This window comes from Phoca vitulina, unplaced genomic scaffold, assembly GCF_004348235.1.
Source record: "Phoca vitulina isolate PV1807 unplaced genomic scaffold, GSC_HSeal_1.0 scaffold35, whole genome shotgun sequence".
Classification (NCBI taxonomy): domain Eukaryota; kingdom Metazoa; phylum Chordata; class Mammalia; order Carnivora; family Phocidae; genus Phoca; species Phoca vitulina.
In genome coordinates, this window is record NW_022589738.1 from 9,721,575 (window position 1) to 9,747,621 (window position 26,047).

The following is a 26,047-nucleotide window of genomic DNA, read 5'->3' on the forward strand; positions in this document are numbered from 1 at the left end:
GAATCTTTTTCAGTTTTTCTTTATTTGTTAATTTCTCCTTCATTTTTGAAGGACAGCTTTGCTGTATACAGTGTTCTTTATTGACAGCCTTCTTTCAGCACACTGACTATATCATCCCATTGCCTTCTGTCCTCTAGGGTTTCAGATGGGAATTCAACTGTTCAATTTTACTATGGAGCGACGTAGGTGTTGAGTGAATTTTGTCTTGCTGCTTACCGTGCCTTGGCTTACTGAGAGTTTGACTATTATTTTCTAGTTTTGGATTGCCTTGGGTTTATTCTGAATAACATTTTTTTAGACTTCTTGGATGTGTAAATTAATATTTCTCCCCAAACTTGGGAATTTTTCATCATTTATTTCTTCGCATTTTCTTTCTGCCTCTTTCTTTCTTATCTTTTCAGGATTCTGATTAGGCTTGTGTTTTGTTTTGTTTTTTTTTTTTTTAATAGGCTTGTGTTTGTATGCTTAATGGTGTCTCACAGGTTTCTGAGGCTGTGTTAATTTTTTGTCATTATTTTCTCTTTCTGTTCTTTAGAGAGAATCATTTTATCTGGCCCATTGTCAGGTACACTGGTTTTTTCTTTTGCCACTGCAAACCTGCTGTTTAGTCCTTCTAGTGATTTTTTATTTCAGATATCGTGCTTTTTAAGTCCAAAATTTATAATTGGTTCTTTTGAATGATTTCTCTCTGTATTAGTATTCTTTATTTGGTGGGACATCATTGTCTCTCATAGACAGGGTTGAAGACCTTTCACGTAGTTTGGGGATCTAGCAAGCTATTTCAACACCTCTTATAGGCCTCTTGTTCCCTAGATCTTCCTTTGATGTTTTGGCAAGCTCTTGTTTGATCCAACTGCTGTAGGAACCTCAGTACAATTGCTACTGATTGTTTTCAGCAAACATCCTGGTTATTGCTGTTTTCCTTTGAGTCAGGTCAGTAAAGACAACACCTTGCAAACTGAATTTTTCTAGGGAGCTGTGAGACAGATGAAAAAGTAACAATACTCAGGGATGGGACTTTTTTTGATGAGCTCCAGTCTCGGTCTGTGCCCTCATGTGGCTGTAAGTCTGCCAGATTTTACAACTACCTTAGTTGCAAGGCTGCTGGTTTTCAAGGCTACTACAGAGCAGTGGAAAGATGGGAATTACAACATAATAAAAGTTACAAGGCCACAAACTCTGCTGTTCTTATCATCAAGGTGTGTGTGTGTTTTTTTTTTTAATAAACACTCCTCAAATTGTTGCAAGCCTTTCATTAATTAACCAGAGCTCTGAAAAAGTTAATTTTTACAATCTTTTCCAGTGTTTTTATTGCTTTTATAGGGTACTGAATGTGTGATGGTTCTAACTCTGCCATTTCTTGCCTTTCTTTTTCTGGTAGCCTGGTTTTATTATTTGAAGAATAGTTTTTGTTTTAGATTAGACTCTTCCTTCTCAAAGTATGGTCCTTGAATCAGCAAAATCAGCATCACCTGGGAGCTTGTTGGACAGAGTGTCAGGCCCACCCCAATCCATTTGAGTCAGAATCTGCATTTAACATCTCCAGGGGATTTTTTTGTACATTAATGTTAGAGCCTTGCTGGTCTAAGCCAAGATTGTTCAAAGTTTAATCCATATATAAGCTATTTAAAAAGCATCTGGAGAGCTTGTTTTAAACAGAGGCTCCTGGCACCCTTGCCAGACTTAAGTAAGTCAGAATTCATGCAAATAGAGCTTGGAAATATACATTTTGACCAAGCACTGCAGATGTTTATAATACACACTGAAGTGTGAAAACTGCCAATTTAGAAGCTACAGTAATCAAATAGGATTTTTTTCCATTTTAATGGCAGTTTGTATTTCATTTTTATAGTTAATATTTCTCTTTTAAGGAGGACATCTTCAATGTAATTAAGCAGGGACTTTTCAAATGCTATTTTATCTCAAAATGGTACATGCACCGTATACAAAAAACCTAATATTTACTTTATTGGTTTAGTCTTTTTATTTGTGTGTAAAATTGTATTATCCTTGTGACTGTTTTTTAGCCAGAACAAATTATGACCCATATAAATTGCCCTGAAGATTCACCTTGGATTTATTGAAATATAAAGAAACATAGTAAATTTTTTCTGCCTCATAATTTTATGAGATTTGAATGAGAATTTAGTGCCTTAATTTAAATTAAAATTACCCTCTAGAGAGGAATTCTTCCTACATTTGCCTAACTATAACTTTAAAATGATATAAGCAAATCTGGTAGTCTGATACATGTCTTACATAGTTCATAGTTTACATTTTCCTACAGTTAATTTTGTCTGTTTAAAAATTTTTAGTATTTAATATTAATATAATTCCTTACAATCCTTATATGAAACTATCAGAACTACCAACTTAAAATAAAAGGACAGAAAGTGACATTAGTTTTGTCAGTGAGCAAGAATTCCTGTCCCCTTTAAGGGTCCTTCTAGCTGGACTAAGAATCACATTGACATGAAACAGATTAACAGGAGAAAATCAAATTTAATAGTGTAAGTATGAGGAATCCACCCAGACAAGGAAATTCCAAAGACAGGCAAAATGAGGTATATATGTCATACTGAACTAAGGAGAAGGGGGTAGGAGTCTGGGAATTTAGAGGAAAGGAATGCAGCTCATAGGGGGAGAAGAAAAGCAGATGTTTGGTGATTAGACATTTGCCCTGCCCTATAGATGGGTCACTCAGATAAAATTTATTTCTGCTAATAACCCTTATTCTGGGAAAGACCCCAATTTAGATTGTTCTTTATAATTAAGGGAGAGGCAGAAGTTTCTTTTGAGGCCACAGGGTCTTGATTGCCTTCAGCTTAAAATAATCTGCACGCCAAAGTGGGACATTTGGGAGCAGAGGCTATCCTGAACCCCTTCAACATTGAAACATTAGGATGTATGAATGTGTTACATTTTAGTTTTGTATGCAGTTGGATGTGTGTTTGTGTTTCAATACTAAAGCATTTGATTTTTATTATTGATCTGTCTTTTTATTGTAAAGCTCGTATTATGAGATTAATAACTATTACATAATAAAGATTTATTTTATTTTTTTTAATTTAATAAGGATTTATTTTAATAAATTTTTGGGAAGGAAGAAATTTTCTCTGCTCTTCAAGATCATTTTCTAGCTGAACTATGAATCTAATTAGCTGAGACAGATTAACAGGAGAAAATCAAATTTACTTTCTTACATAAGGGAATTCACACACATGTGAAATTCCAAAGACAGTGAAGCAACATGAGACTTAGATGAGCTAAGAAGAAAGATAGGAGTGTGAGGATACAAAGGGGAGGAAGACCATTAGCAACAAAGTGAGAGGAGATGTCTGGAAAACAGAGGTTGTCCTATTATGCAGATATTTTTCTTAGGTAAAGAGGAATCTCTGTTAATAGCTCTTTTCCTGGTACAGGATCTGTTTTCCAATGAAAATTTAGTAAGTTGAGAGGAAGATGAAGAGCTTGACCTGAATCTGCTAGTTTTTGATTGCTTTTATAACTCAAAATAATCTTCACACCAAAGTGGCCCATCTTGGTGTAGCCTGCATTTGGCCCCTACAAAATCAAGTTTGAATAAATCTGTTATTAATATTATACAGATTCTCTTCAACTCTACACATAGAATTAGGCATTCCTGACATGACTCTTCATGACATCTTTCATCCACATCTAGAGGATCATTTCCACACTATCCTCCACTATAATGTGGGCAACCAAAGGCAGAGAGGATAACAGATTCATGCTTGTATTTCCAGCACCTAGTCCCACCTATAACATATAATGGAGTCTCCATAACTGTTTCCTGAATGAATGAGCATTATCTTATAAGAAGGACTGAACTGCTTTGTAATTCCTGAAGATGGCATAATTACTAATGCACTGATTAGCTAAGTATCCATTTCTCATGTCCAGTCCTGAAAGAAACATTCTCTTTTTTGAAAATAAGGTTAGAAATTATGAAATGTATACAGCTCTGACAATACATTGAGACCAGTATATGATTCCATTGTTTCTAGAATATAATTGGGCAGTCATTTATGTTCTCAATTTCCTTGCTATAAGAATTTAGTATTGCCTTTCCATATAATAGAATATTATTTTTTACATATTCCAAATCTTTCCCTTTTTTTTTTTTTTTTTTATCACTACACCCAGCATGTGGCTTGAACTCACAACCCTGAGATCAAGGGTTGTATGCTCTACCAACTGAACCAGTCAAGCGGCCTGATCTTTCCCTTTTTGAAAACATATGTTTTGAGATGCAGAATGAGAACATGTGGATTTTTAAACTGTAATTTATTCTGATTCTAATTATATTTTATGATGATGGAAAAAAATTTAAAAGAATGTTTTGTGGTCATTTGAATTTTGTTATAGTAGAATTCAAAATAATCCTTTTTTCATTTATTTTAGTGTCAGGTTGGTGGAATCCTCAACATTTATCTCTTTGCCATCTCAATTAACAGAATCTGGACAATTCATTAACCACATGAACCATGGGTAAATGTGAATATATTTTATGCTCATAATTTTCTCAGGAAAAATTCTAAGAAATTAGCATTTATTTAAACTTGTTATTAATTCTACAGTAGTTTTCATTTATTTGAAATATTTAATTCATATTCTATATAAAATTTATATTATTCACAGTTATTCTATTCTCTTATGTGTTGCTAGGCTATGTGCATGAAAATTGAATAAATCTGCACTTGATTAAATACAGTGGATTCTCATTATTTGTGATAGTTATGGTCCATAAAATTGTGGCACTCAATGAATGAATACTGAACCATTATTCCTAGAAGAAATATTTGTAATCACATAGATTATAATTGGGAATCCTAAAACAACCCATCCTGGTAGATTCTGGTTTCTTCACATAGAGAAAATAAGGTTCTATAGTGTTAGTTGTATGAGGCTGACCCACTAAAAGGTGCCAACAAATTGTTTCAAATTCTGCCCACCTGGCCCCAGAGGTGGAGCTTTTTGAACATTTGTACTTCTGTACTGCCTCCTACCGTCTCCCTCCTCTGATCATGGTCATCTACCTATGAGAACTGAAGCAGAAAGGCCCAGCGTCACCTTGTTTGAGCTTAACTGGGAACTGTGTGACCATTGACTGGAACTTTTTGCCACTCTGCACATGTCCACGAACAACAGGGGAAGCTCCGTGAGTATGGATTTGGGGGTTACAAATCAATTTTAGTGAGGAGACAAATTTGCAAATAACCAGAATTTGTGGATAATGAGGATCAACTGTATTTAGGCTTATTCCACCTACATTATGAGGTCTGTATTTAGTTTTGAAAGAAACTTTGACTTTGGAATACAGAAGCAGAATTTTTAAAAGTTAGATTGTTTTATATTTCTGATCTATTTTAAACTATAGAATAACTATTTAATGTGAAAGAGAATAAAAACAACATTGCCAACATTAAAGAAAATCAGGCAGAAAGAAAATAATGCAAGCATGTATTAGTGAAATGCATGCATATTTTTTTGTTATTTTTTTATTATGTTATATTAATCACCATACATTACATCATTAGTTTTTGATGTAGTGTATGTAGTGTTCCATGATTCATTGTTTGCGTATAACACCCAGTGCTCCATGCAGTACGTGCCCTCTAATACCCATCACCAGGCTAACCCATCCCCCCACCCCCTCCCCTCTAGAACCCTCAGTTTGTTTCTCAGAGTCCATAGTCTCTCATGGTTCATCTCCCCCTCCGATTCCCCCCTGCCTTCATTTTTCCAGACCTTTACCTCTGAAACAAATAATACATTATATGCAAGAATGCATGAATATGTTGACCATTACTATAACAACTACTTCATAGCTACCATGTTGTTAGTTTATTTTATACCTTTGTCTCTGTGTAATGATTGACAATGACAGTGTCATCCTTTTAGATGCAAAATTGTGTCAGGAGTCAGGGATTTGGCAATTTTGAAACCATAGGAATAACCAATGTTAAAGTCATCAGAAACTCTTAAAGTGATTTGTGCAGATCTTGCTAAGATTAAAAAGAATATAGTTTATTTTCCAAAAGTGAATTTCTATTTAAGCCAATAGTTTTATGAGATTATAAGGATTACATTTATTATGCTTGATTTCTTCTATGGTTGTTCTGTAAGAAAAAATGTTAAAGGAGCACACCATTTTTGTCTCACAGCATTTGTTTTATTGAATGCTAATTACATGCTTAACTAAGGCGTTTGAAATCTTCCTTTTACATTTTGCTTTAATGAACAATAAAATAATGAATTAATACCTTGAGCGATAAAGCATCATTATAGATACCATAAGAATAGAGTATTGTAGGTATTTTATGTTAATTTCTTTGTATTATGAAGTGCTGGTATTGCTAAAAATTCTTCAGTAAACACTTCTCCTAAGTTTTTATCTTTTCAGTCCCTTGCTTCTTGATTAAGCAGCTGTCTGGCATGATAGATTTTTCCTGAATGGCCTTGAAATAATTTCTCCACATTAACTGCAAATAATTTATAGTATCATATATTAAACTGGAGTCAGATCTCAAAGTATTGCTATAGGTATTTGTGAGCATAAGTAACTCAAAGTTGGATCAGCTTAATAAGCAGCAAAATTGAGCCTGCTTTCTCTCTTTCCTTAAAGGTTTATTTATTTATTTTAGAGAGAGAAAGAGCATGAATGAATGGGGGAGGGGCAGAGGGAGAGGGAGAGAGAGAGAATCCCAAGCAGAAATCCCACTGAGCATGGAGCCTGGTGTGGGGCTCGATCTCATGACCCTGAGACCATGACCTCTTTTCTTAAAGGTTTATTTATTTATTTTAGAGCGAGAAAGAGCATGAATGAATGGGGGAGGGGCAGAGGGAGAGGGAGAGAGAGAGAATCCCAAGCAGAAATCCCACTGAGCATGGAGCCCGGTGTGGGGCTCGATCTCATGACCCTGAGACCATGACCTGAGCCGAAATCAAGAGTCAGACGCTTAACTGACTGAGCCACCCAGGTGCTCCAAGTCTACTCTCTTAATTTGGAATGCAATATAGGAATTCTATATCCCAAATTTTAACATGTTTTTCTTCATATAATATTCTGGAATGGTTTTGATTAGATCCAAAGTTTCATAATTACTGAAGCTATAGTTACAGATATCTTTTTTATGTTATGCTTCTCAAATCTAAACCGTAATGGAAATAAACAAGTATTAAGACATTTGTAATTTAATTTTGGTTGGAAAGGACACTTTGCAAGTACTCATCCAAAATAATTGCCAACTCAGCATGCAGTACAGCTGAAGAAGTGTGTCTGTCATGGTCTCAAACATTATTGATCATTCTTTCTCCTATAGTCTCTTCCATTCATACTTATAATACTTTACTTTCTTAGTTCCTTGCTGAAGGCTTCCTTTGATAAAAGTAACATAAAGATATAGTGATATTGAGTATTGGTCAGGGAGAACAGGATCCAACATAGAGTAGTTAGGCTTCTATAGATTAACTCTCAAAGAATGATTCAGAGCCGTTTGTTTAACGGATTGAGGATTTACTCCTTTGCACCTCTCTGAAGACTGTCTATCAGATCAAAGGTGACAGTGGAACTTAAAAAGGCAAAGGCTACAGTTTTTCAAGGAAAAGAGATGGTCCCTGGTTTGTCACGTCAGCACTATTCTGGGCTGAATGCTGAGCCCCAAATTCATATGTTGGGTTGAAATAGAACAGTCTTAAGTTTACCCCAAAGGCTGTTTTTCTGACAGTTCTTAAGAGATGTATTAGAACACTTATTATGGCTCTTTTGGGGAGTCCTGACTGCTTGCTGTGTAACACCTCCAGGCTCTAGTTCATGTAGCAGGCAAATCTTTATTCACTTTCTCAAGGATCAACTAAAGTATCCAGAACTCCAACAATCAAATCCACTTTATAGGCAGCAGAAAGGAGGAAGCACAATAAGAGTGTGCCCTTTCTTTCTCCGTTAGGGAAACTTCCCAGAAATACCACACAGCACTTCTGCTTATAGCCAGTGGGCCAAATCTAGCTGGAAGGATGACTGAGAAACCACCCTTCTCCACATACACATCACAATAAAAGGAGGGTTTTGTCAGTGAGGAGGGAAGGGCCCATGGATACTGGGATAGGCAATCAACAGGTTCCCCCCTGAGGGGACACAAAAGAAAGTTTTATTTCGACTAGCACAAAGTTACCTAGTATTTCATCAGTCTGGCTTCATTGGCATGTTGAGGCCTTTTGATCTTTAAATATGTCTTAATGAAATAATACTTAGTAATGTTACACACCCTGTTTTTCTTAAAGCTCTTCTTAATGTTTGTCTCATATAGATTTCCAGATACAAATAAAATTTAAGAACATGCATTCTTAATCATGACCAAAATGGAAGTCTGGCATAGTACCTCTATGATTAATAACTTTTGTATGTAACATACCATACAATAAGCATTACACTGTCTCAGTAACACCCATTCTGGTCTCTAGGTCTAATCAGCAAGATAACATAAGAGAACAAGAAAAGGTTAAAGAAAATTACTCCATAAAGTATCAGTAATCTCTTTTTAGAGCTCTTAACAAATATCCCTGTTTTATTCTTTTTAGGCATGTGGTAATGTACTTCCCCAGTTGAAGTTATGTGTGAACATATAACTTAGCCAGTGGCATGTGAGGAAAAGTGCTAAATGTTTTCTCCAAGGGCTAGCTTTAAGATCCAGTGAACGATTTTTCTTGTTCCCTTTCCCTCATACAATTACTAAGGAAGTATATATAGAAATGGAGTTCCCTTCACCAAGGATCTTTGAGTGCATCCTCTCCACCTAGGATGGACATGTAACATGAGCATGAAGTAAACGATTGTGCTAATCCACTGAGATATGGGGTGTTACTGCAGCATGACCTAGCATATGCTGACTGATACTCCTCCTCAGATCACTTCAGTCAGGATTTCCCCAAAGAACATTCTCTTCTCAAATGAGCAGTACAGTGCTGAAATTATCTTTCAGGTGGCATAAAAAAAGGTAAAGTTTCCTATTAAAATTTTTAAAAATGCCTCTATAAACTGCTCTTCTTAAGCAAGAGCTTCTTTCATTAGCTATTCTCCAAGAAAATACATAAAGAAAAGAGAAAGACACATATAAAACAGCACATTTGAAACCACATGGATGATAAAACTTTATATTCATCACACATTTTACTTTCCTGGAAAATGATCCGTGAACATAAGCAAGAGCAGTTAAGACCTTTTTATTCTAATTAAATCCAAAGGATTACCAGAAAGGATCAGGACAGGACACTGATTTTAGCCACACTTTAAAATTAAATGATGGGTCAGCGGTGCTCAGAAATGAGCACTATGTAAATAATTTCCTACAGTAATGTGACTTGCTGTTTTTTCAGCAACATTGAATTATTTATCATTTAATAAATTCTTACTAAGTGGCCCCTCAGGCAGTGTTCTTAGTACCATAGAAATATCAAATAAATAAGTCATAGATCTGGTTCTCAAGGAGCCAACCATCAAATAGCGAAGAAAGAAAATCTACACAAGTGGAGGCAATTGTACAGAGCAGAATGCATTCAGTAATATATGTTGTACCAAAAAAAAAAAAAAAAAAAAGTTCTGTGAGCTCATTGGCAAGGAATATTACTATCTAGATATAGAGATCTTCCTGGGCTTCTCCTTTCTCTTTTCTTTATGTATTTTCTTGGAGAATAGCTAATGCAAGTACCTTTTGAATAAATCACAGTTGCCTTATTCTCAAAGAGACCCTCAAACCCAGAAATACTGAGTTACCTACACTTTTTATGGTAAAGACGGATAGAAAAAAAAAATGCAGACCTAGAAAGAGAAGACATTTAAAGAGAATAATGAGGTACTAAGCACTTTTTTCTCACACGTATGCTATACTCTGCTGTTCTTTATCATATACAAATTGGGATCAGAAATGTGAGTAAGATTTTGATGGCCCGAATCTAGAGCAGGGGAGAACTTTCCTATAAGTATAAAAGGAACGTGGGAAGAAGGAATTGCTGAAGCAGTGAAGGAGGGGACAGGCAAGGGGAAATACAAGACATATGTTTATGCATATGGATTATGGAAGAATGTGAATGAAAGTTGAAAAGGTGTTGAAGTGTTTATCCTTCTGCTTTGTCATTATTTCCTGTAGACTTACTTTGTATGACAGACTATATCCTGTGAGCTTAGGGGCTTTGTCAGTTATCCTTGTCTCCCAGAGTAGCTTGGCCCAGAGTAACCACCCAAATGAAAGAAGGCCCTGGTAGAGATATTTTTCTGAGTCTTCATTCTTGCTAACAACCCAGAAAAGCTGGATTCTGCATGGCCATGATTTTAAGATATTTCACTTTTACTACACTGAATAATTGGTGACACTTAGAATTAGGCAAATCTTCAAGGAACACAGAGCGAATCAGAAGCCAGATGTATGTACTAAGAGTCACAGTCTGCCATGATCCTCTGCTCTACATGAGAGCTTCATGCGTGTTTTTAATGTCATCATAGTCTTTGCCAGTCTGAGAAAGCCTGTTCTACTTCACAGAATAATGTTTTATAAATACTTAAAATAAGATGCAAGGGTTACAGGGTGTCTTTATCTTCCCAGGCTGCAATAACAAAATAACATCGAAAAAGTGGCCTAAACAACAGAAATTTATTTCCCCTAGCTCTGGAGGTTGGAAGTCCAAGGTCAAGGCAAGATAGTTTTCACTCGGAAGCCTCTTCTCTTGACTTGTAGGTGGCAGCCTTCTTGCTGTGGGCTGACATGACCTCATTGTGCATACATAGAGTGAGCTCCCTGTTGACTTTTCTCATAAGAACACTAATCCTGTTGTATCAGGACCCCACCCTTATGACCTCATTTAGCCTTAATTACCTTCTTATCGGGCCTGTCTCCAAATATAGTCATTTGGAGAATTGGGGCTTTAACATATGACTTTAACGGTGACACAATTCAGTCTATGGCACAGAGGAAACTCATACTCCAGCAGATAATAAAAATTTTTAAAAATTGTTGTATGTTCAAAGACATACTTCTTCATTAACAGAATACACAATAAAAGCTACTGGTGGACATAATAACTACCATACTTTAAAAGTAATTATGAATGTCAATAATAGCTTAAGATATGTACAAGAATTGAAATGTGATATAAACATATCCATGATTATTTGGTGACCAAGTCATATTAAGCTAATGCTACTGTGGTTCAGTTTAAATTGCTATTAAGAGTTAGTGGGAGTCAAGATGGAATTTTTCCCCATTTGAATTCACAAATCTGCTCTGTCCTTGCACTCCAGGTTGGCACACCTTGTTTTACAGACTTCTCAATTGCTCAGGAGCCAAAGAGGTACAAAAAACAGCAAAATCCCACTTTTACTGCCCTCTAGATAGCCACTAGGTCCTTTTTTGAAGAAGCCCTGGACACATGGAAGATGGAGTGAATCTCAAAATTGATCCACTTACATTCCTTCCTGTGATGCATGAAAACTGGTCTTGAACCAGAAAATTCACTCTTTGATTTGGACATGGCTGTGAATGCTTGCCCAAGAGTAGCTTCATTGAAGGCTTATAATAAAGATCTCCCCTCCCTACTGGAAAAGGTTTGAGTAGGAAGTCATTCTTGGGGCTGATTTATTCAAGCTCTGAATAGAACCAGTTCAATGTCATTTTGGTCATTTTAGTTTGAAAAGAGCTGCATATCACCCCTGCAGAGAAAAAAGAAATGTCATCCCTTCACACCTCATAAGTAGGTTTCACTCCCTGACTTTAACCCACTACTAAATTAGTAGAAGATATTCCCTTGCTTGATCAACAGTATTTTGTATAATTTTAGCCTCTTTTGATGCTATTTCTTCTTTAAGACCAAGGGTTTAAAAATGCTCCCTCTGCCATAGCTTCAGTAATAATTGGTGAGCATTTAGGAAAATGATATAGACTTGAGGTGCAGGGAGTAACCAAAAGGTAGAGTTGGCTTTCTGTTCTGTCTTTGGATCTGCAAGATACTGGTTTTATAAACAAGTTGGGTTTAGCACTGAATTTCTAGACTCAAGAACATTGATCAGGGAAAATAGAATTTACCTAAACCAAATTATTTAATTATTTTCTGATGTCTCTGAATTAATCATGATAATAACCAGTTAATATGGGCAAGGTAATAACATTTCTAAGTCTGCAATTTTTTTCTATACATCTTTACCATAAATAGTGCAGGTAACTCAATTTTTGTGGGTTTGAGAGTCTCCTTTGAGGAAAAGGCAACTCTGATTTATTCAAAAGGCACTTTCATTAGCTATTCTCCAAGAAAATAGGTAAAGAAAAGAAAAAGGAGACGAAGCCCAACTTGCTCTGCTTTTCTATTCATCATGAAAAAAATGGCTGAAGGGCTGGAGATTGCAAGTATTGAGCAAAATGAAGTTCTGAAATTATCTGAGGATTTTAATCAGGCATTCTACCCAGAGCTCCATTATAAGATAGGGCAGTGGAACCATGCATTGAGAAATAAGCATTCTTTGTTGTTTTTTTCACTCTCTGTATGGTCTCCCTTATAAATGCTAAAATATCTAGTATGTCTCTGATAGCCTTAAAGTGTCTATCAAATGTTCAAATTACATAAAATACTAAAACGGCTAATCAGAATGTCTGTGAATTGAAGTAAAGCAGAGAATAATTACAAGATGCGGTAAACCTTATTAAGAACGTTGTATCAAGAAAAGGCAGTGGAGGGGCGCCTGGGTGGCTCAGTCGTTAAGCGTCTGCCTTCGGCTCAGGTCATGATCCCAGGGTCCTGGGATCAAGCCCTGCATCGGGCTCCCTGCTCAGCGGGAAGCCCGCTTCTCCCTCTCCCACTCCCCCTGCTTGTGTTCCCTCTCTCGTTGTGTCTCTCTCTGTCAAATAAATAAATAAAATCTTAAAAAAAAAAAAAAGAAAAGAAAAGGCAGTGGAGAAAAAGAATCAATATGGCTAGAATTTTACTTGGAAATAGTCCATATATTTTTACAGCATCAAATTCAGACAAAAGCAAAGGTTGCCTGGGTGGCTCAGTTGGTTAAGCCTCTGCCTTTGCCTCAGGTCATGATCTCAGGGTCCTGGGATCAAGCCCCCCCCCCCCCATGCCCGCCCCTGTCGGGCTTCCTCCTTAGCAGGGAGTCTGCCTCTCTTTCTCTCTCCCTCTGCCCCTCCCCACTGCTCATTCTCTCAAATAAATAAAAAAACAAATTCAGGCAAGAGCATATGACAAGGTGAGAAAATATGGAGTTTTTGTATTTTCAGAAAAAAAATCAGGCAAACAATATCTGAGAGCCCAGATGCTAATTGCCAGCTTTTTGAGCAAAGTAATCATGAATATTGAGAAGAACCATTTGGGGGGAAAAATTGATGGGTTCTGGAAGATATGGAACCTTTCAAGGGAGGCAGTTGTTTCAGGCTGTGGTCTGCTAATTAATTTTCAGAAATGCAACCAGAGCTTAAACAGCTGCCCGTATCTCCTCTCTTTATGAGAAAGAAGCAAATGCAGAAACAATAAGCTCAAAGAAGAGACTCTTTCAAGAAATCAAGTTCTAGAACCACTTTTGGAGAGAATACCTATATAGTCCTAAGTTGAGACCACTACTTTTGGGCCTCAGGATTTGGGTTTTTTTATTATTATCAAATATTTATTTCTCCATAGTATTCATAAGTAAAAAGGAATTGTTTTTAATTAATTGTATAGAACAGTGGTGGAAATATGGATGATTGTTAGTTTGCTTTTTGCATTTTTTAAAATTTCTGAAACAATGTAAACATAAAGGTGATATATGAAATACATCTGTGGTCTTTGCATATCATGTAGGTAGCCATAATTTTTAAGGATCTATAAGATTTAATGAAGATAGAGAATTGTTTTTGAGTTTCATTTGTGTTGTTGATGTTGTTCTCCTATTTACTTATGACAGTGATGCTGGGAATAGCCCTGAAACTGATACTGCGGAGGGTTGTTGCCATTCCCCAAATGCCTTAAGAACCTGTGAGTACCTCCAATAAAAACTTTCATTTGTCTTCATGTCTGACTTTTAAAATGTGCATAGCATACCAGTAAATGAAATACTCAACAAAGGATGGTTATGACAGTAGACAGAATGCCAAGCCCTGGGGATTGCTGGCGGAGTGGGAGGCCCATGGGCTGGTCCTCAGCCTCTCCTATTCATGACCCTTTGGAGGAGTCTACATCTTTCTCTTTACTTCGAGTCCCAATTGCCTTACCCATACAATAAATGTATATAAATAAATGACTTTCATGTTTCTTTTGGCTTATTCTAAACTGTTTAAACCTATTTAGGTGACAGGTATCACCATGTTTAAAATTACACGGAGAACACAGATTTACTTTGTTTTATGAAATAACTGTAGATTTAGAAAATATGAATAGAACGTGGATAGGAAAATAGATACAGGAATGTTCTGATTATCTCTAGCTACAGAACAAACCATCCCAAATGTAGTGGCATTAAACAATAAAAATGTATTAACATTATCTCCCACACTTCTGGAGTGACTGGCCTCAGCTAGATGTTTTTTGCTCAGCATCCTCATGCAGTTGCAGTCAGATGGAGGCTGGGGCTGGAGTCATCCCAAAGGCTTCCTGACTCACGTGTCTGATGGATAATACCTTTTGGCTAGGACTTCAGGTGGGGCTGTTGGCCTAGACACTTACATGTGGCTTTTCATGTGGCCTAGGCTTCTTCACAGGATGACAACTCGGTTCTAAAAGCAAGTGAGCCAAGAAAGGGATGATTAGGAAGAAATTGTATTACATTGTTTGCTGTAATGTCAGAAGTCACACTGCTGCTTTCTAGCATACTATTCACTGGGATCAAGTCACTAAGACTGCCCCACCATATCACCACATTCAAGGCAGTGTTGAAGAACTTGTAGACATGTTTTAAAACCAACAGAATGATAGAAACATATATATATATATAAAACATTCCTCTATTTCCAGTTCAAGTTTTCTATTACACCCTGTTATGTGAGTATTAATATAGTTGACCAAAAAAGTTGTAAATGCTTAGATGATCGCTTTGCTATTTATATATGTATATCGAGGCTAATTTTAAACACTAGTGAAGTTCCCTTTTTAAGGAATCTTTAATAGAGGGTCATAATTACACATTTTTATGATATCAGGCTTGAGCGGGGGTCACCCATACTTTTATTAACAAATGCACGTGTCATCTAATTTGGTGTGCTAATCCTTTAAACATTTTTTTATTTATTTTAAAACTTGAAGCACTAATTGAAACAGCTGCTTTATTTGAACAGCACTTATGAAATGATATGTAAACAAGCTCTGCTTCATGTTTTGGTAGCAATTAAGTCCAATTTCATCAGAGAGTTCTTCTGCTCCACACATACTCTTCACCTGGGAGTAAAAGGGACTTCAAGCCTGGAGCTCTTGTTTCTTCCCTTTGACATGCACACGCGCTACTGTGTCATCATCCTTAGCAGCAAAGAGGTGAGAACAGAATGGTGGCACATGTCTTCATCATGGGCTGGCACTGGAATGGAATAACCAGTACAGGGGGCTTGAAGGCAGCTGCAGACTCTAGTAATGTAGACAACAATTGCAGCCTTCTCGTTGCTAAACAAAGAGCTTATCCTCACAAATAAGCAGTTACACTAGTTGTGGGTAAACTTTATAATGGCTGCCTTAGGAAGTCCCACGGGAGAGATCGGTGGCATGCCTAACCTTGCTGCAGCTCTGTGTGTATTCACTTTATGTAGCTGCATAACGAATTACCAAACACTGAGGGGCTTCAGACAACACACATTTATTATGTCATGCCATTTTCCGTGGATCAGAGGTCTGGGCATGACCTAGGTGGGTCCTCTGTTTAAGGTCTATTAAGTCTTCAGTCAAGGGACCCGCCAGTGCTGGATCCTCCTCAGAGGCTCCACTGAGGAAGGAGCTGCTTCACAGCTCTCTCAAGTTGTTGGCAGAGTTAATTTTCTAGTGGCTCTGGCATCCATATAGCTTACTTCTTTAAAGCCAGAAAATGGGGTGCCTAGGTGTCTCAGGGGGTGCCTGGGTAGCTCAGTTGGTTAAGCGTCTGCCTTTGGCTCAGGTCATGATGCCAGGGTCCTGGGATGGAGCTCCATGAGGAGCTCCCTGCTCAGCGGGGAGCCTGCTTCTCCCTCTCCCTCTGCCTCTCCCCCAGCTTGTGCTCCCTCTCTCTCTCAAATAAATAAATAAAATCTTTAAACAAAAATAAATAAATAAAGTCAGCAAAGGAGAGAGAGAGAAGGAAAGGAGGGATGGAAGAACAGAGAGGGGGAGGGAGAGAGGCAGAGAGACAGGCTTTAGAGGAAAAGTTTTATGGTATTATCCCCTTCCAGAAAGAAACTGTCATGTGTTGACCTGAGGAGGGACTTTATAACACCCAGAAGATATCCCCAAAGATATCGATTCTGTATCAATTATGTGCTATGTTAAATGAATACGCAATGAAATAATGGTAATTGGAAAGAGGTATTGTATTGACCTGGTGTCTATAGGATCATTTACACATGAAAAATAATATAGTCAATTAAATATGTAAAGAATAGTTTACTTAAAATTGCCATTTAGGAGGGAAAAAATGCTGTTTTATAGTAATGCTAAATCTTGTTTTTTATTTCCCCTAAAAGAGCCCAGGATTTTACTGAATTCCTGTATATGAAAATTTCTGAAAAATAGTAATGATAGTGTGACTAGTAGTAGTTTAATCAAATACTTCAGTTCCTTTTTTATATTAATTTATAATATAGCTCTAGAAAATGCTAGGGTTAATTCTCAATAGCATAGTAAGGAGGCTGACTTTATTATTTGAATTCAACTATTGGAATATTAATATTTACTTCCATAAATTTTGTCTAAATTAATCAAAATATAATTATACTTAACTTGGAATCTCAGCTTATTAAAACATGCCTTTTGATTACATATATTTTGTTGCTGTCATAAAAAATCTTAAGAAAAACAGTAATCATGAAATTATATTGCTGTCAACTGAGAAATAATGCCCTTAATCTAAAGTATTGCACTGAATTACAATTACTTATGTGGGCAAACACATCTATTAATTTACACATTCAATTTATTGCTAATTATATTGAAAAATGCAATTACACGCTTAAATAGATAATCAAACATCCAAGTCCACCTAGTTAGCTCCTGTTCTTATTAAATGTGTGATAACTGCTTTGCCATTAAGAACCACCTGTTGAAAACTGTAAAGTAATTAGGCCTCAATTTGATAGCTTTCCATGTGTAAAACAGAAACATTTCTACTAACACTGCTATCAAGGAAAGGCCATTTGTTTCATTCTAGCTGTTCCATTTGAACTTTCAAATAAAAAAAAATGAGATGAATTAGGTAATAGCTGCTTGAAAGCACAAACAGTTTACAAAACTTCCATCAATGTTCATAGAAAGTCTTAGCTTAGGGGACAACCTCCAAAATCCCTAAAAATTCATACTGTCAAATGCCAGAAGTCCAACAGTCTTTCTGCTCATGTGTGGATGGGGCAGATTGAATGGGGAAACCTGGAGTAGAAACATAACCCAGTCCCTGAAGAACAGCCCTCTCTGAGAGGAGAGCTTGACAGACCCCCACACAAACCCTGCAAAGTACAAAGTGATGTATTGACACAACCCCCGGGGCTGTGTAAGTAAAGATATTACTTTTGTGCCTGTGTGGACCTCTGCTTTGTGTAGTCCTAGGCTCCCAAATAAGAAACCACCCATCACTTCTAGGATCATCCGTGCGAGAGAGGCAAGGGCATTAGGCAGGGATCCTTGACATGGGGCCTGCGTTGAGACTGGGTTCCATCCAGTTGCAACCATTTGCTGTGGCCTAACCAGTCCTCTTTTACCAACCCATGAGACTTCTTATGGAACCAAACTAGACTTTGTTATCTTGCAGTCCTTCATTGTCCTTTTCTGTCTACAGAACTTAGTCAGAACAAATAAAAACCAAAGTTCAGGTATTGTTGACTTGAGGAAGCCAGGATGGGAGTCAGCATCCCTGAGCAACTGATGGGAATTGGCCCAGTCCCACACTGGGGCCCTATACACCAAAGTGAGTTTCAGCCTTGCCAAGTCAAATAAAAAGTTGGCAGAACAAGGGTGCCCACTCCCAGGTAGAAGAGCAGGCAAGGCCTTCTTACTGATTTGTGGTCTCCAACAAGTTAGTCTAAGGCTACATGTTACTAGTTGTTAATATATTGTGTCTCAGTCTGTCCATCTCCCTTACATTTGCGTGAATTAGTGGGACCACTCATCTGACTTTTTGCCCTGTCCCTCATTTCATTCTCCCTCAGCCTTTTGTGTCTTTCTGTCTGTGCTGATGCAGAGATTAAGCTGGCAGTCTCTATTATGTATATTTTTGAATATTCTATAATCAAAGTGCAACTTTTTTCAATCATAGTTAACGTGTAGACTTTAATAATACTGGTTTTTGTTTAATTTTATTGAATGTGAAGGCAAAAACATTAAATTATGCTATTCTAAAATCTTTACATTTAGGCAAAGCAATTTCAGTTTTATGAAAGTTATTTTTATAACTGGAGGGACAGTATCATTTGAGGGTGGTTTCTTTTATTTTCCATGATTTTTAATGGCAAGCCACATTTCACTCACCTTTTGATTTTTCATTCAGTTTGTTAGACTGCATATTTTGTTGTTGCTCTTGTTTTGGTAAGTATACTCCTTCCTGTACCCCTGAGTTGTTCCCAGGGAAACAGAAGATAAAACCCCATTTGGCCCATAAACACTTTGAAACATTTATTAACCTTAAGATGCCTGCGGACAATATAGGAGCAGGTTAAGTGAACTTTAGATCAATGTGGTAAATGTTCACAACGTTACACATAGTTTGAGCCCCCTCCCTGCTGCAGGGCCTTCTCCCCCTTCACCCACTCTCCTTTCTGTGAAACCGCATCATCATCCTGCCATAAGCACTGCAGCCTTTTTCAAGAAAAAACATTAGAAGAAAATCTGTTAAAGAGAATTTTGTACCCAATGGTAGTTATTTATTCTTGGGGGGGGGCGTCTCCTCTGGGTTTCTTATCAATGATCCTAACAGTTAGTCTGTAGAGATTCCACATGCCTCTGGGATACCAGTATTTTAGCTCCAGGGGATACCCTTTCAAATGACATATAGAATACAAGGGAACAGTAATTCCTATTTTCCCAAATCCATGTCAATTTTATGAACGTTTTTTTTAATTGAGATATAACTGACAGATAACATTGTATAAATTTTTAGGCAACATGTTGGTTTGATACATTTATGCAATATGGTTATTCCAGTAGTGTCACATCACACAGTTATCATTTCTTTGTTGTGTTGAGAACAATTAAGATCTAGTCCCTTAGGATCTTCAAAGTTTATAACATAGTATTGTTGACTATAATCACTAAGCTGTGCATTTGATATCCAAAACTGATGTATCTGCTATTTGCTAGTCTGGAACTCTCTCATTCTTGAAGGAAACTGTAGACTATGGAGAATGACTCTTGGAAGTTTTAAAACTTAACGCCCTCAAGCTATATTCTCAATAATTTCATTTTATTATTGTGTTCACTTCTCCCAGCACAGTTTGATTCACCAGAAGTATAAAGCCAGTTCTGTAGGTATATAGAGAGTGAACACAGAGAAAGGACATGAAGTCTGTACTAAGGGGATTCACATTCCGTGGAGAAGGCACGCTTGCATCAGGCTGGCCCAGTTCACACAGAAAGTTGTACTTATTTGAAGTTGGTACTCCATACAGGTGGATGAAGAAAGCTTGCTGAATGTATGGCACATTCCTAAGAATTATAAAAATGCATTCCTGCCTTCAGTGGATGCCACACTGTGCTGGGGCAACCATGCCCTCAACAAGATGCCCCTTGTAAGACATAATCTTTTCTTATGTACACGGTATCCTGAAACGTGTCCATTAATTCTATAACACAGTCAGCCAGATTGTGGCCATGTCTAGAATAGAGGGAAAATGCATTTCTATACGATAGCAGAGGCAGGGATAATTGACTCATAAAGGAGTTTGGTTAAGAGGGTGAGTGGAAATTTGCCAGTAAAGCAGAGTTTGGGTAGCGGAGAAGTGTGCTCAAGAAGATTCTGAGAACATGAGGCAAGCAGCTAAGCATGAAATTTCACTGACACTTGAATTGCCAATTCTGAGAGAAGCTCGTTGGAAGTGACAGAAAATTGATTGGATGGATAAGGCAGACTGATAATGAGGAGGGCAGTGAAATTTTTAGTTGAATAACTTTATTATATTAAGGTAATTATTGTTATTTACAGCAGGAAGATATTGAGCATAAGCATGACCTGATGTCATCTTTGTTTTAGAAAGCATCTCTGGAGCCAAAACAGAGAATAGATTAAGAGTTGGAGAAGGAAGCTGGAGACCAAGAGACTGGCTCAGAGACTCTTGCAATCTATTATACTACTCCACACATCTCCATTCTCTACTGCCTTCTGCTTTTTGCATACCAGTGGTAAAGACAGAGAGAAGCATGTGAGAAGTAGTGGTGAAAGAAGAGGAGATGATGTTGGATTTGGGGGAAGGAGCAAGGGGACAAGAGAGAACCGCAAAGATGAATATTGATATAAAGATCAATCTTAATGGCAGTTTGCATGATGTTCACACTTGAAGCAAATTTTCATTTACGTGCAGAGCAAATTGATGGCAAAAAATTGAATAGAAACTGTTCTGAGAAATACAGTGATAAAGACAAAGAGAGATTGTCAATATCATTGCCACAGTAACTTCTAAATTCTAGGCCAAGCTTTCTGTTATTTGACGAGATGTTTTCCTACAATATGCCATATATTTTTATTAAGTAATTAATATTTTATGGTATTTAAATATATGTTGCTTTCTCAAAATGTCTGTGGAATAATTTCTCAGGCATGCAATTAAGACTGTGTTAGGGGCACCTGGGTGGCTCAGTCAGTTACGCAGCCAACTCTTGATTTCTGCTCACATAATGATCTCAGGGTCCTGGGATCAAGCCCTGGCATCCAGCTCCCTGCTCAGCAGGTAGTCTGCTTTAGGATTCTCTCTCTCTCTCTCTCTCTCTCTGCCCCTCACCCTGCTCTCTCTCTCTCTAAAATAAATAAATCTTAAGAAAAAAAGATTGTGTGAAGAAAGTTGAACTTTTTAGTGCAAGCATACAAATCTCTTTACACATTTTCTTTTCACCCTTACCGAGTCTCCTGGAACACTCATTCTATGGAAGATCATATTTTAAAAGAACAGTGATTATTCTTACTGGTCAGTTTCACATTATAATTATGGCAATGCCAAATAGCCACCTACAGTGATTAATGATCTCTCTCTAGTGTATGGAATTTAACATTTTAGAATTTTAGCTTAGCTCTCACATACCTGTTTAGCCATCAAAGTAATATAATATTGTTCAGCCAGTTCAAACAAATAAATTACAAAACATAGCAAAATCTAGGCCCAAGATTAGAGAATAAGTAGAATTTTAAGACCTATGAAACAACATAGGGATTTTCTGTCTAAAATGCTTTTTTTTTTTTTTTTTTTAAGATTAAGGTTGTTTGTGTCTGGAGGTCATCCATGACATGTCCAAGGTTACCCAGCTCATTAGTAGCAGAGCTGGGGATTAAAACTTTTCTGCCAATTCATTGTTTGTGTTCCTTATTTCTGGGTCATTAACAGCTGGTCTTGTAAATTTGCGTGCAACTGTGTTATTTGACGACTGCATTTAACTAGATACACAGGAAGAACAAAATATCTTTTGTGAGGGTTTCTTACAATGGACAATGGGCTATGGGCTTTGGCATCTTCCTGGAAAATATAATAAAAATCCAAGTAAACATCCTGACTGTAAAATATGAAATTAAGGGCAGAAAGGAAATTTAATAGACTGTTAGAATAGCTCACATTGACAAGTGTCTGTTATGTGTCAGATAATCTCATTTCCCTTGTCATGGCCTCCAGACTTGGAATGTAAGGGACTTCTCTGCTTTAAGGGAGTTCTTTACTGCATTTGTATTCCTTTCCTGGTCTGATTTTATTGCAAGAAAAGTAGAGGGAAATAATTAGATGATACCACAGTTGATTTTCCTGAACAATTTTCTGACACAGGCATTTTTTTTCAATTGTTTCTTTTTAATAAAAAAAGAACACTGAAAGTGAACAAGTTAGACAAAATAATTTTTTGGGAAACGATAATATGTCATCTGTGTAAGATGTGGAATTAAATGGAGTCGAATGGAGTTTTAGTTACTGATATTTTAGTTGGCTAATCTATGGTTAGGAGGCTTTTTATAATATATATTTAAGGGAAATATTCTGGCAAATAGCAGTTTGCTCCCTTTGTATCAACTTCCATGAGTTAGTATTCATTTTCATTGAGAAGACAAGCTATAGATCAGGCACACATTTAAGAAAACATGCACTTTGGTAACCCTATACTCACTGAGTCTAATTTCTTATGAATATTATATTTTGGGTTAAACAACTGATTTTTTAGATAAAAATTAAAATGAGAAAAAGGTAAAAGTAAAATTTAATATATTGTTTTCTCTGGTCTCTGTTGAGTCTTTGTACTTCGATTATCATTGAAAATTTCATGTCATTAGTATTAATCACTCAGGTGTATTTGTAGTAAACCATGCACACACAGAAAACCCATTTCAGATGGGTAGCTTGGATTTATGTTTGCAAAGTACCAGGTTGCTTAGGAAAAATTACTATATGAAAGTTTTCTATAATGTACTGTTTATTACCAGAGTGCATGGAATTAAATGCTAAACAATTCAAAACATTCAACGTTTTCCATATTTCTTTTTTCAGCATGAACTGAAGGTAATTGTGAGTCATAATTAATAAAATTCTATGGAACATTATCATATGAGAGTAGATGACAGTTAATTTTATTGTAAACAAATCTCAGACAGGGAGGGATAGTGAAGCTATAAATAAATTGACCTCACGATCAGAAATTGATTATTCTTATATTGTTTCCAGATTAATTTTCAGTTTTTGCCATTTCACATGTTATCTAGGATATCTACAATATCTTGGAATATGTATTTTTATTATGCAATTTCCTTTTATATCATTTATGTGTGCTGCCTCTGGAATAGTCTCTCAAACATATAGTTAATATTGTTCTAAGATGGTGGGACAGTTCAAACTAGTAGAGTCCCAGCTTGGAAGCTAAGTTTGTTTCCTTTTGCTTTCCTAGTACTTAGATGCATGCCTGTCACAAGGTCATTCTGGCAGAAGATTCTCCATTGTATGGCTTAGCCCTAAATTTGCCAATGCTCATTTTCATTGATCCTCTCAAGTCTTGGCCCTACTCCAGATTTCTGGAGTCAGACCTGCATTTTCACAATATCTTTAGGTGATTTATATGTCACGAATGTTTGGGAAGCCCTGCTCTCAACAGATGGTCCCTCTCCATTTAGATGGATCTCTTATGTGCCTGGTAAGTGCCAGGCAAAGGGTTAGGTTCCTGATATGTGTTACCTCATTTAGTCCTCACCACATCTTTATTATCATTCTACTTCTAAAGATGTAAGCATTTTTTTAAAAAAGACTTTATTATGAAAAATATAAAATACACTTCTAGAAATAAAACTGCAATATATCCCCCCTGTATCCTTCTCCCAGCTTCAACAGTGCATGGCCAAAATTATTTCATCATTATAATGAAGCAACTCTCAATCATCACATAATTTTATCCACAAATAATTTAGTAAGCATCTCTACAACAAAAAGACTTCGGTTTTTTAACATAATCATGATACTGTTATTACTAAAAATATTGTAAAATTTTTTTGTAGCATCAAACAACCAGGCATTGTTTGTATTTCCCTGATTGTCTCATGATTGTCTGTACGTTTTTTCTGTCATTTCCTTTTAAGTGTCTTTGTTTGAATTGTAGAGGAGGAAAAATAGTTTTTCCTCTACCCTTCTGAATTATTGGCTGAGACTCCTGTAATAAAAGACAGATTAACATGAAAAAAACACATTTATTAACATGTATACTTCCTATATACATGAGAGGTACCCAAGGAAAAATGAGTAACTCCTCAAATTGACTTAGAATTCAGGCTTAAATGCCATCTTAATAGGGAAAAGGGAGAAAGGGACGTTGGTCACTTAGAGGAGAATAAATGATTTTTTAGGAAAGATGAATGGACTCATAGAAGAATAGATGGGAGACATGATACTTTGTGACAAAGTTTGTCGGTGTACAGTGTCAACTTCTAGTCTCTTCTGATGAGTCAGTCCTTGGTTGATGAAATCCTCAGGGAGGGAATTTATGATACATGAGTTTCTTTTGGGGGGTCTGTCTTTAGGCAGATAAGGCAAGTTCAAAGAAAGCCTCTCCTTGCATTTGCTGTCTTTCAAGTGCCTACAACTCAAAATTATCAGTATACCAAAGCAACATATTCTGGGGTGACATTTTCTGCTTCCCTTCAGAATCAAGATCTAAATATTCATCCATTGGGATCTTATGTCTTTTAAGACTCCCTCTCTCCCCTTCCTTTTCATTTAATCTCTAGATTTCTAAAATGAACTTATTTTTTTGATCATCCTGTTTTACAGAGGCCAAAACTGAAAGTCAGAGATTGACTAAACTTGCCTGAGGCTTAGTAGCTAGTAAATGGCAGTACCAGAATTGGAAACCAAGCCTTTCAACCTCTGTTAATCTTTCCCCATATCATGTTGCTGCCCTTGCGTTGACCCCACTTTAATTTTCACTCTCTTTGTTTAGTCTTTTGTATTTCTTGCCTAATTACTTATTCTAAAAGATCTGCAGTCCGTCATATGCTCATTTTGAAAATCTGCATTTTAAAATATAGACGTCTGGGGACTCAGTCGTCATGCAAAAGTGATGTCACTCCTCTCCAACAATACATTACAGAATGAAGGAAAAAAATATTTCTTTCTTTCTTGATTGTTTATGTGATTTAAGTTAGCAGTCTACCAAGGATATTTACAGCTACAAAGATCAGCTGCCCTCAGGGCCATCCTGGGGCCTTCTTAATCCACCTCCCTGCTCTGGTTGCATACAAAGTTTCCCCCACACTGGGGGAGGGCTAGATTTCAGCCTTACCTTTCACTCCTCACTTAGGGCTTACAGTTGCTTAGCAATGCACACTGCATGGATGTTGTTATAGTGTACAGATTTTTTCTTATAGCAGAAAGATCCTAATTTTTTCTGAGCTTTTGGAATTTAATATTATTGTGTGGTTGTGTTTTAGATTGGAGAACTAATTTACGTTGTGGAAGGAAAAGGTATGATCCCCTTGCCTTCCTCCTTTCTCCCAAAGGATTCTTCAGCTCCACTTGACTACAGCACTTCGCCAGAGGAAGGTAGAGTATGTTTTGTTTCATTTAAAATGTTGAAGGATGGGGTTGTTCTTCATAGAGCCATCCAAGCGTACTCCTGGCAAGTTTTTCCGATAAAAACTTGGAAGGCTTTTGGAAGGCTCCCTTTTAACTTTATTGTGTCAGCATCCATGGAATACAGCCCCAGTTTAACAAGAAAATGTCAATGGTGATTTTTTTTTAAAATCCTTATTTTTCATTCTTCAGATGAATATTGAAATTTGGCATGTAAAATATTTACTCAGCAAATTTTCAGTTGCCCAAATAATTTGGAAATGGTTCTACTCTCAAATTCTATATATTGTAATATATTAACTGAACTTGTACCCTGAACTTGTACCCTCATTCTGAAGTGTAAGGTTGTTAGTGAAAGAAAATGACAGCTCTTACCAGCACCTGACACGTCTTTACATTTATTTTTACCTCCCTTACCTTCTAATCGCTGATAGCACAATGATCACTTAATGTTTGAACCTGTTGATATTTCTGCGAAAGAACCCTTTGAGTTCTTTTGAGCATTCTTTGAGCATTCTTCTTAGAGAATACCAGCAAAATCACTTTAATTCCTGAAGACCTACTCTTGAATTCCTGAACTAGGGCTACTGGAAATGAGTTACCCATGTTACTCT

The 26,047-nt window shown here is 36.7% G+C and overlaps 1 protein-coding gene across 1 annotated transcript in view; it reads left to right on the forward strand.

Moving 5' to 3' along the window:
- The window catches only part of CFAP47 (cilia and flagella associated protein 47), a 453,685-nt gene that overhangs the window by 253,071 nt on the left and 174,567 nt on the right, over positions 1–26,047 (forward strand). Inside the window, exons 40-43 of the mRNA XM_032426488.1 lie at positions 4,423–4,509; positions 13,946–14,016; positions 15,359–15,504; positions 25,292–25,403. Of these exons, the coding sequence (XP_032282379.1) occupies positions 4,423–4,509; positions 13,946–14,016; positions 15,359–15,504; positions 25,292–25,403 (416 nt within the window). The remainder of the gene's footprint in view (positions 1–4,422; positions 4,510–13,945; positions 14,017–15,358; positions 15,505–25,291; positions 25,404–26,047) is intronic.